Source organism: Vicia villosa, unplaced genomic scaffold, assembly GCF_029867415.1.
Source record: "Vicia villosa cultivar HV-30 ecotype Madison, WI unplaced genomic scaffold, Vvil1.0 ctg.001062F_1_1, whole genome shotgun sequence".
In the NCBI taxonomy this organism is placed as follows: Eukaryota; Viridiplantae; Streptophyta; class Magnoliopsida; order Fabales; family Fabaceae; genus Vicia; species Vicia villosa.
Window position 1 is genome coordinate 368,297 of NW_026705467.1, and position 14,869 is coordinate 383,165.

At 34.4% G+C, this 14,869-nt stretch overlaps 1 protein-coding gene across 1 annotated transcript; it reads right to left on the minus strand.

Annotated features, from left to right (window-relative positions):
- Nucleotides 1-2,477: 2,477 nt before the first annotated feature.
- LOC131633009 (uncharacterized) lies at nucleotides 2,478-4,050 on the minus strand. Its single transcript, XM_058903710.1, has 2 exons — nucleotides 3,743-4,050; nucleotides 2,478-3,398 (listed from the first exon to the last, which is right to left on the minus strand). Exons 1-2 carry the CDS (start codon nucleotides 3,847-3,849, stop codon nucleotides 3,089-3,091), a joined length of 417 nt encoding a protein of 138 aa, XP_058759693.1. The 5' UTR covers nucleotides 3,850-4,050; the 3' UTR covers nucleotides 2,478-3,088.
- Nucleotides 4,051-14,869: the final 10,819 nt, after the last annotated feature.

A 14,869-nucleotide genomic window follows, 5' to 3' on the forward strand; every position in this document is an offset into this window, starting at 1 on the left:
ACCTCCCAAAATTGAGGTCCCTATATATATAAAGTCCTGGGCTACGGGTCTACTTGTCCTGGCCCAGGGCCGATCCTGTTGATAGAGCTGTCAAAATGGGCTAGTCCGGATGGCCCGACCCACCAAGACCAAAAAATCATATGGCTCAGGCCTTAAAATCAGAGCCTATTTAGGATCGGGTAGCCCGAAGCCCATCTAGGGCCAGGCTCGGATAGTAAATCTCGAGTCCATATTACATAGAGTCTTTTTGACCCAGCCCTAAAAAGACCATGGCCCATTAGGGCCGACCCATTTAGGACCGGGAGTCACCGGGTAGTCCATTTTGACAGCTCTACCTGCTGGTGCATCGTTATGGAGTCAAAAGAAGGGCTAAAATGATATGATATGATGTTTACATCTATATTTAGTAGTCATATGCTAGGGGTGTTGATTTGATTTTTCAACTTGAAATATTTTTCATGTTTTTATCAATTTTATTTTATTTTAATAAACAGTGGAATAGACTTGTCATTAAAAGAGTACGAGGGGTACTCGTCTGTTTATAAATACACTACACGATTAAGAAGTTTAACGGATTTTTACACCAAAAACAAAAGCTCATAGCACCTTTCGATTTCAACCCGATAATATGCAAAAACCAAGATATAAGTCTAACCTGCTCAAAAACCTCACCAACACCGACAACCTCGTTATGAAAAATGATTGCATTTCATTTACACAAAAGAGTTTAACAAGTTGCTAACCACAACAACAATCTCTTCCAAACCGAGACTTTCCCTCTTAAATAATTTATAAACCACAGCAAGTGTTCAACAACAGACGCCGAGTGCCTATGCGAAACACCAACCCACATCTACACTCTATTCCAGACCTCACGCGCAAAAGGTCACTCCATGAGTATATGGGCAAGTGATTCTCCTTCAGCATTGCAAAAAACACAAACATTTATAAGACTCCCCTTTTAGCCAATTGTTCCCTTGTAGCAATTCTGTTATTCACAAATTTCTAGCTGAAGACCTGGATCTTTTGTGGAACATGAGTTTTCCAAATGTGATCCACACGCATCTGAATCCAAGACTAAAGGACTGCCAAGACGCATGAACTCCACATAACAAGCACTAATCGAATAAGAGGCTTCCCCTTGTGGAAACCATACAAAATTATCCTCTTTGCCTAAATTTGGACGAATAAATGAGAGAATGCTTCTCAACTCTAGCATTTGTGCTTCTACTTCATCTAACAGTACGTCACTCAAACCCATGAAATCCCAACAATCACCAACAAAAGAACCCATCTCGCAAACTGTAGCATCTGAGTTAGAAAAAGTGTTTAAAATAATAGGAAAATGTCAATTCAATTGATGATAATGTTGATTTTTCATCTGTGAGTTATATATCACGTTTGCTTTTTGTAATTGTTTTGTAACTTTGATCGATATTTAGTTTGTTATCCATTGCGTGAACTTTTGTCCCTGTTCCCTCTTTCATAGAGTTCTATTTCTGCGTGTGGCGAAAATGACCCTGATGATAACGTTGGATCAACTCCAGCAAAATTGGTATCGGTCCAGTCTAGCAATGAAGATATAGATTGTTACATGCTTGTCAATACTCAATTATCAGGAACCAAACCTCCCAAGAAGATAAAGACTGAGAGCCCTACTAAATGATTAACATTATCATTTGTTTTAATTTTTTTCCTTTATGATCATTAAGTACTTTTCAGTGACTGTTTTAATGTTTCCATCTATAAATGTTGCATTTTTATTATTTGGTCTTAAATACTTTGAACCATAATTTTAATTGTATTAATGTTACTGAATTTTGATGGTTTTCAATGTGTTGTCTGTAATTTATATCTACAAATCATAAATATTCAGTGAATCTGTATGTATATGTTCCATATGTATGCATGTATATGTGTATATCACTTGCTTGAGATTTTGGGAACTCAAACAGTTACAATACCATTTAATTAGTCTATCATGCAAAGGCATATTTAGTGAATTTGTATGGACATGTTCCACATGTATGCATGTATCTGTGTATAACACTTGCTTTAGATTTTGGGAACTCAAACAATTACAATATCATTTAATTATTCCATCATGCAAAGGCACAAACTGACACGTTTTTTGGAATATATTCTTTAGTGCTTGGCTCAAGATACATTTTTCCTGTTTGTAATTATTATTGCCCTTATATTAAATTCATTTATGCAAGCAAACATTATGTAGCCTTTTTGCTATTTATATGATTTCCATTATCCAATTTGTTCGTACCAAAACTCATATACTAAGTGTATCCAAGGGATTCACGATTGGCCTTATTACAGCCCAGTATGTATTCTTCTTCTTCAAATAGGTAACATTCTTCCACTTTCCGGTTTGTTTATAATGTTTTTTTTATTATCTTGCATGTAAGTTCATCATTCCCGATACTTCATTTTTGTATTTGCAGTTTTTTAACTCTTGACACGGATGAAATCATTGGAAAACCTGTTGAAGAGGTGAACTAATTTCCAAGTAATGATCAAGTTGATGCAGTGTTCCCTGAGATCAACATGAACCAGACCAATGTTCATCCTCAACAGGTTGATCCCAACATCATAGGTCCATCTGATGATGTCCAGCTTGATATGAATATTAATCAGGATAATAATCCAGATGAGGCTGTGTTTCAAGCACTGAGATGGTTGGAGCCTGATATTTGGTGGGAGAAAAAGATTACAAAGTCAATAAAGGGAGGAAGACATGTTTTGGTAATATACTAAACAAATTTTAAGAGTAAAAAATATCTACTCTATTTTATGTTTTTTACATAAGACTTCCAACCATGCTCAGGTAATTGTTATTGTGTCATTTTATGCAGCAATTTCTAGTTGATGTTATAAGGAGGGGTGTTCTTCCAAACCAAATGGAGTGTACCATGCCGGATCTCGACACTATGGACTACTATGATTGTGAGATCATGAAATCTTTGAATGGTAGGAAACAAATGTATCTTGGTTATGGTTGGTATGATTATGAATACGCTGAATCAAAGAAGTTCAGCGTTGGAGATAAGTTGGTTTTTCGATATCACCCCGACTCTCAAATGTTGTATGTGAAGATTGTGAAGCGCGACTTAAGATGGTTTTTCAGCTTTGCCATTCTTTGGGATTGTAAGGTTCCTTCATCATCAGATTCGTCTTCTATTTTAATAGGATGCATAACAGACTTTCCCTTTTCCATATCTGATTTTGCCACATGAAAATTAACCGAAGCCATAGAGTTGTTCATAGCATTTTTAACAGATTTCTCACCAACTTTTTTTCCCACTTTCTTGACAGACTTTTTCTGTTTAGATGGCTCACCAACTTCTCTAACCATTTGATCTATCTTTTCCAAAACAGAGTTCTCACTAAAAACAATATTTTTTACAAATCAGTTACAAATACATTTTTAAGCCCTTTTCTATATCTGAAATCACTCCAAATTCATTTACAAATACAAAATGCAAATTACGAAATGGACATATTCATACAAATCAGTTACAAATACATTTTAAAACCCTCTTCAATATCTAAAATCACTCCAAACATTAATCTTTCACTGATTCAAGATAATCTTAGTCGATTATGTTTTTATCATTAATGGAGGTTTCAATGAATTTTTAACAAGATATTAAAAACAAAGAAAATAAACAAAGGAATAAAACGTAATATATTCATGCATTTCGATAAAGCCAGGACAACAAACTTTTACCTTACTTCGCACAAATCATCGTCTGGTATGTAACCGTAGTAAGACTTTCTTGAACCAGACATCAATCCTTCTCCTTCTCTTTGGTTTTGATTTGGGTTGCATGCCATGTCTTTTTGCCTACTACCTTGGAACCCTGAAAGACATTTTCCACTCTTTCCAACGAAACGTCCCTTTTTATGTTACAATACTACAACAACACATTTTATGAAATGGATTGGGCCATAGTATTGATACTTGGCCCACTCAATAAAAAATACTATTCTTCATTATCTTTTTAGTTCTGAACATATATGGTTCCTCAAATCAAATTTTACTTTAGTATATTAACTTTTTACAATATTTACAATCAAATTAAAATTTGTAATCTTTTTTATATATTTTATATATGTCTTAACACCATATATTAATATATTAATCTTTTATACTCATTAATAAACTAAATTAATATTTATAAATTCTTATTATATTATTTTTAATATATTATTTCTTTTATTGACCCGTGCGTTTAACGCACAGGTCTCTTAGTAGTATTATAGATATAAACTATTTGACTAAAAGAATCTACCTCCATAATATTTATAGGGTTATATCAACAACAATAAATGATATTTTATCCAAAAAAAAAACAATTTTGATATCTTTCTCATAATTTTTTCTACTTTATTTCATTATGAGGTGTGCTATGTATACACTGGAAAGTATCTACACCATACTTATACCTTAATGTTTTCAAAATATTTTAACTCTAACACAAAAATCAAGGTAAAAACAGTTATAAAAAAAAATAAAAGAGCATGTAGTTGTATATATATACGGTATGGTGTAGCTTTTTAGTGTAATCATAACATTTCTCTTTCATTATATATATATATATATATATATATATATATATATATATATATATATATATATATATATATATATATATATATATATATATATATATATATATATATAAAATAAATCTTTAATCAAATTGAGCCACATTGAAATCAATTTAGTTTGTCCAATACCTTTCCACACCTTGGTGTTTTTATAATTCACCACATATTTATTTATGAGTTAAATTAATCTCAACTAAATTAAATATTCTTTTTAAAGACCCATTATTAGCTTTAATTTTTTTTAATTTAAAAAAACTTGATTTTTTTTAAAACAATATTTTTAATTTTTTTAGAAATATTAAAAGTCTTTAAATTCGTTTATATTAATTAAAAGAATAATTTTAACATCTCTTAATACAAATATAGATTATTAAAAATTAAAACACATTGAAATTTACCATTAGGGGTGGACATCGGTTCGGGCCGATTCGGGTTCGGGCCCAAAACCCCAATTCGGCCTAACCCTCGGGTGACATCTATGAGCCCAATTCCGACCAATTTAAATCTCGGTTTTTCGGTTTCGGGTTGAACCAGATTCAGATAACTGGACCGGTTTATTTCGGTTTGCAATAGAAATTGGGTCAATGTTTTTTCCTTTTTTTTATAACTTTTTTAAAACTCTTATGTTTTAGGGCCACTCAAATTTACAGCCCAATTACATTCCACTATAACTTTATTATAATTTTAAAAATGAAATAAATTGATCTTTTATAAAAAAATATTGATCATTTAAATAACAAAGTTCTAATTATTTCTAAGCATATACATTTTGTAATTCTCAATAATACAATTTCTTCATCCACTTAATAATGGCAAATAAAATTGGAAGACCAAACCCAAATTTTACATAGAAAAATACAGGTTATTGCACCAAATCATCATAATTAAATTTAAAATGAATACCAAATTAAAATAACATAAATGTCAATAAATAACTTTAATTAATCACTTAATAGTGAGATACACCAAACAGATTCACCATCAAGTAAGATAAATAAAAACTTTAAACACTTAATATATAAAACCCTTACATAATGTATCTATGATATTAACAAATAGAAACTTAACATAATTTACAATCATAAAATTATATCAAACCCTAACAAAATATATGTATCATATTAACAAATTATAGCATATTATAACTTTTAGTAATACCTCTTAGACAAACTCATGGTATATATTTTTGCTTTAATCCTCGGAGTATTGTTGTTATCAATGGAGGGATCTACAAGGATGTTTAATAATCATGATTCAAACACAACAATATACATCAATCTTTTGATTATCTGAAAAACAAAAAAATAAAGTTTTACCTCTATGATGTTTCAAGAATTCATTGGTTCTTCATTATTATATCTGTTGCACCCCAAAATTTGCCCATCTAAATTTATTTATATCTGGCTTATTGCTTTACAATCATTCGCATATTAGGTCATCTAACATCATGCGTCATAATTAATAAATTTGGATATGGATCGAGTATTTTGAAATATTAGGGTTTTATCCCTTATGCTTGAGCTTAACAAATCGTTCTGAGTAAGGATGAAGATTTAGAGTCTATTTCTCAAGTTAATAATCATAATATATTCATGGGAATTGGGATTTGTCTATGGTATTCCTTGCAATCCTCTTGGCTTACAATTATCAGTTCTATAGTGGATCGTGCATCTTCTTTCTATTGCAAGCAATTGGTTTATATTGGTGCTTCTATTACAAGTTATGAAGTTAATTTAATTGAGGAGGCTAAAAGTGCAAGTGTGGATTGATTCTCGATTCGACATGGTTCATTCATATAAGTTTGGATCTATTCTTTGCCTGTATCACAAATTAGATGGAGCATCGATTCCAAGAGAGAAGATTTGACTCAAAAAGAGCAAATTGGAAGGAAAATACAAGTATGTCATTATAAAAAATAAATTCATTACAAGAATGTACATGTCCAAAAGGGAATTGCATTATTCAAAATCCATTCATTACAATCTTCCAAGACTTCATTACAAGAAAAAGATACTTTATTACATTTCAAGTTAACTTTACACATCCTGTAATCACATTACACTAAAGCAATTACACAGCTTGTTGAATTCCAAGTCATATCCAAAAGAAACATTGCTCTCCATCTCCATTTGCAAGATGTTCTTCAAACCATGATCCATTTGTTCTGTACATGACCTGCCAAGTACATTTGAATCGAACTGTTATATGCATCGATGTTGTAATGCTGCCGTAAACTAAATCATTCAGAATAAAAAGCAATCCTGCTATTCAGAATACAGAAATCAATACTCCCAGCAGCACACTCAAACTTCACTGGCAGCAAATCCAAAAGTGTCCATACCTGCAGGCAGCCGTAATTTAATTCAGAATCCACAACAAAAGCAAAAATGAAAAAAACCATATCTTACATTGCAGCCCTGCGTAATCCCAAACAACCATCGAACCTCACACCAGCATGCATTCAAAATAAAAATTCAAAACAGTCACATACACATACCAGAACCCAGACTGCATCGGTACATGATAGATTCAGACCTTCCACCTATTGATTTCACATTCAGCAGCTATTAACATTCAACTTACGCAAAACCAATGCTAACCTACAGTTTCTAGAATAATTAACCTTGCATCCCTATTCTATTGACATTTAACATAACAGCTGGCGACTCTGCTGGGGATGTTGCTAGACCTATTGCGGGTCCATTCTTAGCGAGTCGATCCTAGCCTGCGTTTGTTTGTTTATTTACTGGGTGTTTACTTGTTTTATGTCTATACGTTGTATATATGTTTGCATGCTTATTCTTTGCCTGCATATCATGTTTATTTCTGTTTGCACATCATGCATATGGATTATATTTTGTGTTCCCTGGGGTCTTCTGTTCTGTTTTGCAGGTGGGGGGTTTGTATGAGGTAAAAGGCCCACTACCCAGGCCAGTGACACATAGGATTAGCGTGGATGCTCATGTCGACTCCCGTAGCCCTTGCTACGATCGAGCTTGACATGGGGTACCACAACTGGGCGAGGTTCTTTCATGGAACACTGTGTCTGGCACGCTTGTTGCCTCAAACACTTTGTACCCCATGGGAACTGTAGACCCTGGTGACCATTAGGGACCACTTGTCCGTGTCTAGACTACATACCCGTGAGATTGGGATGGGACAGGAAACTTGACCTTCATCATACCCGGATTTCTGCTATTCAATAAAAGGCTTCGAACCTTTGATCTTGGGACATTTGACTTATACAGAAGTTCTACATCAGTTATCTATCAGAATCAACGTCGAACCTCTGAATCTGGAAGGTTCGACCTTATTTGACTTATGCAAAGGTTATCTATCAGAATACACGTCGAACCTCTGAATCTGAAGGGCTCGACCATCTTTGGCTTATGCACAAGCTATTTATCCAGAAAGCAACGTCGAACCTCTAAATCTGGAGGATTCGACCATATCTTATTGACCATGAGAAGCTGTGATCCAAGAGGCCTTGATCCTTGATCCTGATTTATGATACATTTGCATTCATGCATATGCATCCATGGTTACCAAGACTCTTACCACTCTTCCTCTCCACCAGATCAGTCAAGACGATTCCTCCACACCGATATCTGACAAGAGCTCACAGACAAAGAATCATGGGGAATTACAGACAAGATCAAGCTATTATCAAACAAAACCATGGGGCACCTTCCACCAAAGGAGCCTAAAGACTTTATGTTTGTCAAAGAACATTTCATTTGCATCAAAATAAGGCCAAACTTGCCATTGTATAGATTTCTCAAGTATCTTCAACTGTATTACTTTTGTTGTTATCAAGTACTTCTCAATGTAAGAAACTCATTCTGTTTGAATAAATAAAAATAATGCAATATACATGTGTTTCTCAAATCATTTCATCTTTATCATTATGTTCATTGATATTCAACTCATTTGTCTTAAGCAACTAAAAAAGGAGAATGATGAAAATCAAAACACATGAACTACTAACTGTATGCTTTTGGAACAAAGATCCTGCTGACGATGTACAGGCATTGTTTCGAATTCCCAAACACCGGAGTTATAAGGGAGTGAAACCTTCGTCAACCCCTTTGAGCCTAAGGAGTAGTAGTTTCTTTTCAAAAAATACAAAACCCTCAATATTAACCAGGGGCAGGGTAGTTTTCAGTCAGTGCGACCGAGCGTTCAACTTTCAGGTATTCCATCAGAGGATCAATCATATCCCATCTCTCACAACAAAAGAAGAAGAGCACAATCCACAATGGATGTCTCTCATCCACTGAGAAGAAGGCAGTCACAACCTTTTCTTCATGTCAATCACAAAAGTCATACAACTTGTTCCCGAACGAGATAAAAAGAATGAAAAGAAAGTTATGAATCATGATCAAAAAAGAAAGAAAGAATAGCCCGCTAAGTCAAAAGAAAAGTCAAAAAGAGAAAAGAGCTATTAAGCAAATGACTTAGGCAAAAATTAGGGCATATTCCACTGGACAACGAACACCAAAATCAAAAGAAACTTTTTGTCCAGGCAAAAGTTAGGAAAAGCAAAAAGCAAAAGAAAAATCCTCCGAGGGACAAGTTGTCATAATCATCAACGAAAGCACCAAAGGGTGGCTGCCACCTCCATCAAAGCTGCAAAGGATCCTCATCCATCACAATCCTTCCTGAAAGGTGAATACTCGTGTCGAACTAGCTGAACGTAGGACTGGAGAACATCACGAAGAAGGGGTGGGTTAAATAGAACTTGAGCCTTTATCCTTTGTTTCTTAAACCATGAACCCGGCCACGTTACAACCCTCGAAAGTCCTAATTGAAGCAGGGTTCGTTCCGAAAGCATACAAACTGTAAGATCATGTCAAACTGACTCCTTATGTTGCTGTGTCATTTGTGTTAGTATCAATACAACATTTTGACAAATAAAAACTTTTCTTTGAGAGTAACATGTGCATTGCATTTCTCATTATCTCTTCCAAAATAGAATTGTCTCCAATCTGAAAGCAAGTACTTGATACCAAGGAAAGTTCAACATTGAAACTCCATCGAGTAATCTTACAAAGGCAAAGGTTGGTCATCTGCAAAGCAAATATCTGAAGCATCCATTTGGTGGAATAGTTCCTTTCAATCTGGGGCACTCACTCCATGATCAACACTGGGGCAGACCATTGCAATCTCCATCATTCAAGCACTATCAAAAGTTCTATCTCAAAAGATCACGCAAGCTGGGGCAAGATAGAAACAAGTCGTTTCTTCATCTTCAAGCAAGTGTCAGATATGTGTCGAGGAGTCAAGCCAAACACCTCACCCTCAGGAGTCCTGTACTTCAAGCTATGACCTTTCCATAAAGGCATTCTCCATCCACTCCTTATATCCTGGAAGCAATCATTCCATTCATCATCATACATGCATCATGCATATCATTGCATTCTCATTGGCATATCTCCCTCAATAATCCAATCATCAACAAAGTTGGGGCATCCACCCTATCTTGAATCAAGCAGAGTTGAGAACTCCATCTAATTTACACCATACAAAGCAGAAACCCTGAACATCCAATCAGTATACTGCATATAGCAATCATTGCATAGCATCTCCAGAAGTGCACAAATAAATCAAACATTTGCATGTGAAGCATAAGCCAAGTTACTCATCAGATGAGGTCCCTACAAGCAATCAATTGATATTCCACTGGATCACTCAGAGTTACCATTGTGGTGTCATCCCCCAAAGTCAATCATGTTCATCTTTCTTCAACCAGAGTTGATACTTTTGTGTTCAACCCAGAGTTGACTTTCCATTCATCTTTTAACTCCGAGTTAATTATCTTTTCCCTCTCGACCCAGAGTTGATGGTTATCTCTTCTTTTATTCAACCCAGAGTTGATCTTTTTCTTGTTCCTTTCTCAACCCAGAGTTGAAGGATATCTTTTCTTTTATTCAACCCAGAGTTGATCTTATTTCTCCTTCCCACTCAACCCAGAGTTGACGGTTACTCCTAATTGTCTATCTTCCCTCTTTCAACCCAGAGTTGAATTACTTTCTCTCAACCCAGAGTTGATCTTCTTTCTTTCTCTCAACCCAGAGTTTATCTTCTTTCTTTCTCAACCCAGAGTTGACTTCCTTTTCTTCTTCAACCCAGAGTTGATACCCTTGCTCGACCCGGAGTTGATGCCTATATCTCATCCCATTAATATTGATTTCCTTTTTCATTCTCAATCCAGAATTGATGTTTACCTCTTATTCAACCCAAAGTTGACTTTCCTTTATTCTTCAACCTAGAGTTGACCCACTTGTCTTCTTCAACCCAGAGTTGACGGTATCTCTTGTTTCCTTTTCTCGCTCAACCCAGAGTTGACGGTTATCTTTTATTCAACCCAGAGTTGATCCTTCTCCCACTCAACCCAGAGTTGACGGTTATCTTTTATTCAACCCAGAGTTGATCCTTCTACCACTCAACCCAGAGTTGATGGTTATCTTTTTACTCAACCCAGAGTTGACGGTTATATTTTTCCTTTCCCACTCAACCCAGAGTTGATGATTATCTTTTTACTCAACCCAGAGTTGACGGTTATTTCTAATTGTTCATCTTTCTGCTTTCAACCCACAGTCATTATCCAACTACCTTCTCTCAACCCAAAGTTGACTTTCTTCCTTTCTTTCTCAACCCAGAGTTGACTTCCCTTTATTATTTGACCCAGAGTTGCCTCCCTTTTCTTTTTCAACCCAGAGTTGACGTTCAGTTCATTTCTAACTCAGAGTTAATTTGATCAATCCAGAATTGATACATCCTTCCTCAATGGAGTTGACACCATTTCTTCCTCAGTGGATCACATCCCTAATCAGGCAAATTTTCAGGTTCATTGGTATTTAATCTTCTTTTATCTTGGAGGTTCGAAAGGCTGACGCCAATCTCACCTTCAGATCTAAGATGATTAAATAGGGGCAGCTGTTGCACCCCAAAATTTGCCCATCTAAATTTATTTATATCTGCCTTATTGCTTTACAATCATTCGCATATTAGGTCATCTAACATCATGCGTCATAATTAATAAATTTGGATATGGATCGAGTATTTTGAAATATTAGGGTTTTATCCCTTATGCTTGAGCTTAACAAATCGTTCTGAGTAAGGATGAAGATTTAGAGTCTATTTCTCAAGTTAATAATCATAATATATTCATGGGAATTGGGATTTGTCTATGGTATTCCTTGCAATCCTCTTGGCTTACAATTATCAGTTCTATAGTGGATCGTGCATCTTCTTTCTATTGCAAGCAATTGGTTTATATTGGTGCTTCTATTACAAGTTATGAAGTTAATTTAATTGAGGAGGCTAAAAGTGCAAGTGTGGATTGATTCTCGATTCGACATGGTTCATTCATATAAGTTTGGATCTATTCTTTGCCTGTATCACAAATTAGATGGAGCATCGATTCCAAGAGAGAAGATTTGACTCAAAAAGAGCAAATTGGAAGGAAAATACAAGTATGTCATTATAAAAAATAAATTCATTACAAGAATGTACATGTCCAAAAGGGAATTGCATTATTCAAAATCCATTCATTACAATCTTCCAAGACTTCATTACAAGAAAAAGATACTTTATTACATTTCAAGTTAACTTTACACATCCTGTAATCACATTACACTAAAGCAATTACACAGCTTGTTGAATTCCAAGTCATATCCAAAAGAAACATTGCTCTCCATCTCCATTTGCAAGATGTTCTTCAAACCATGATCCATTTGTTCTGTACGTGACCTGCCAAGTACATTTGAATCGAACTGTTATATGCATTGATGTTGTAATGCTGCCGTAAACTAAATCATTCAGAATAAAAAGCAATCATGCTATTCAGAATACAGAAATCAATACTCCCAGCAGCACACTCAAACTTCACTGGCAGCAAATCCAAAAGTGTCCATACCTGCAGGCAGCCGTAATTTAATTCAGAATCCACAACAAAAGCAAAAATGAAAAAACCATATCTTACATTGCAGCCCTGCGTAATCCCAAACAACCATCGAACCTCACACCAGCATGCATTCAAAATAAAAATTCAAAACAGTCACATACACATACCAGAACCCAGACTGCATCGGTACATGATAGATTCAGACCTTCCACCTATTGATTTCACATTCAGCAGCTATTAACATTCAACTTACACAAAACCAATGCTAACCTACAGTTTCTAGAATAATTAACCTTGCATCCCTATTCTATTGACATTTAACATAACAGCTGCATAACATCTCACTAACCTATTCCACTTTTCCTAACATCTAACTAACTTCCTAACAGTTTCCTAACTAACAGTTTTAACTCAACTTCCCTAACAGAATTTCTCAACCACCTATAACTTCTAACTAACCCAAAACAGATTCAGTTGCAAACCATAACAGAATCAAAACAGAAAATCAGAGAGTTTGTGAATACCTGGAATCTCTATAAAATCAAAACTCAGCTTCACTTCAAAGTCTCAACCATTTTCTTCAATCTCTTCACTTCTCACCCGCCCACTCTTCAATCTCTCCACCATTTCTCACTTTCATTCATCATCATCTTCATCTCTACACATTCTTCATCCATCTTCAAACCTCTTCACCACTCTGTTTTCACTTCTCCACCATTCTTCATTCATCACTTTCACACATCTTCTGATCCTCACCACTTCTCCTTCTCTGCTCATTCTCTGAATTCAGAACCACTTCTCTTCAATTTCCATAGCTTTTGCACCATCTTCAAATCTCCATTCTCCACCATTTCATCATCTTCACGACCATCTCCAATCTCCAAACTTCTCAATCCTTCAATTCTCAGAAAAGATTCAATCTTTTTCTTCCCTTCATTCATCCTTCAATTCACCAAACCACAGAACCTTCATCTTCAATCACCTTCTTCATTCATCACTCTCTCTTCCTCAAAACATCATCTTCATCCTTTAACCGCAACATCACCATCACCATCACCGTTTCATCTCCACGATCAACCTCCTCATCATTGCACTCTGCCTTCTTCGCAAATCATCATCTTCATCGCAATTTCATCCACGACTCATCATTGCCTTCACTACGAACAACAACATCAGAATACAAAAGAGGCGAAAAGCGTAGAAGAAGAGGAAGAAAACGAAATCGAAGCTTACCGGTTTTTGGAGTTCTCTCTGGATTTCTTAACACTTCCGTCAAGATCGAAGAAGCCCCAATCGAGGAAGATGAGCGAATCCTTCAACGTCGTCTTGTATGAGGTAGCCGCCGTTTAAACTCGGTTGTGATAGAAGAGAGCGGAGACTCGAGAGAACCGAACCGCCATTAAATTTTGATTTGTTGATTTTAATGGACTTGATTGGTTTCTCTTTCTATATTGATTTAAAATAAATATTAAGGATCATAGAAAGACAAACTAATCTAATCCATTAAAAGTGATCATATATATATATATATATATATATATATATATATATATATATATATATATATATATATATATATAAAAGGACAAAATCAAATGACACCAAGATGTCAAATTTAGTAATATGACACATTCGATAACTCTTTATCACATATCCGTATAACAAAATCCACCGTTAGATTAAAAGCTAACATCAAATAGATCATGTCCATAAAATTTAACATCAATCGGATATCATTTGATATGTTAAAGAGAAATATCAAAATTAACGATTTTGTTGAAGTTTTATAAAACGTTAGTTTTTATGCATCTTGTTGACATATCAAATAATTTTTATAGAGATGATTTGTATCATAATAGCTTTCAATCCAACGGTAGGTTTTGTTATATGGATATGCGGTTGAGTTATCAGAGGTGTCATGTTACTAAATTTGACATCTTGGTGTCATTTTAGCCTGTCTCATATATTAAAAATAAATCTTTGATCAAATTGGGCCACATTGAAATCAATTTAGCCTAAGTCCAATACCTTTCCACACCTTGGTGTTTCTATAACTCACCACAGATTTATTTATGAGTTAAATTAATCTCAACTAAATTAAATATTCTTTTTAAAGACCCATTATTAGCTTAAGAAATATTTTTTTTTGTATTTATAAAAATTATAATTTTTTTAAAAAAATTATAAGTTTTTTAAATTCGTGTATATTAATTAAAAGAATAATTTTAATATCTTTTAATATAAATATACATTATTAAAAATTAAAACACATTCAAATTTACAATCTTTAAAAAATATATATATTTTAAAAATTATTTTTATAGAAAACTATTT

Bases quoted from the DNA above. Each gene is read 5' to 3' on its own strand.
- LOC131633009 (XM_058903710.1), bottom strand. From the start codon at position 3,849: ATGGCATGCAACCCAAATCAAAACCAAAGAGAAGGAGAAGGATTGATG. The intron at 3,399-3,742 runs GTAAAAGTTTGT...TATTGTTTTTAG, and splicing joins GATGATTTGTGCGAAGTAAG to TGAGAACTCTGTTTTGGAAA.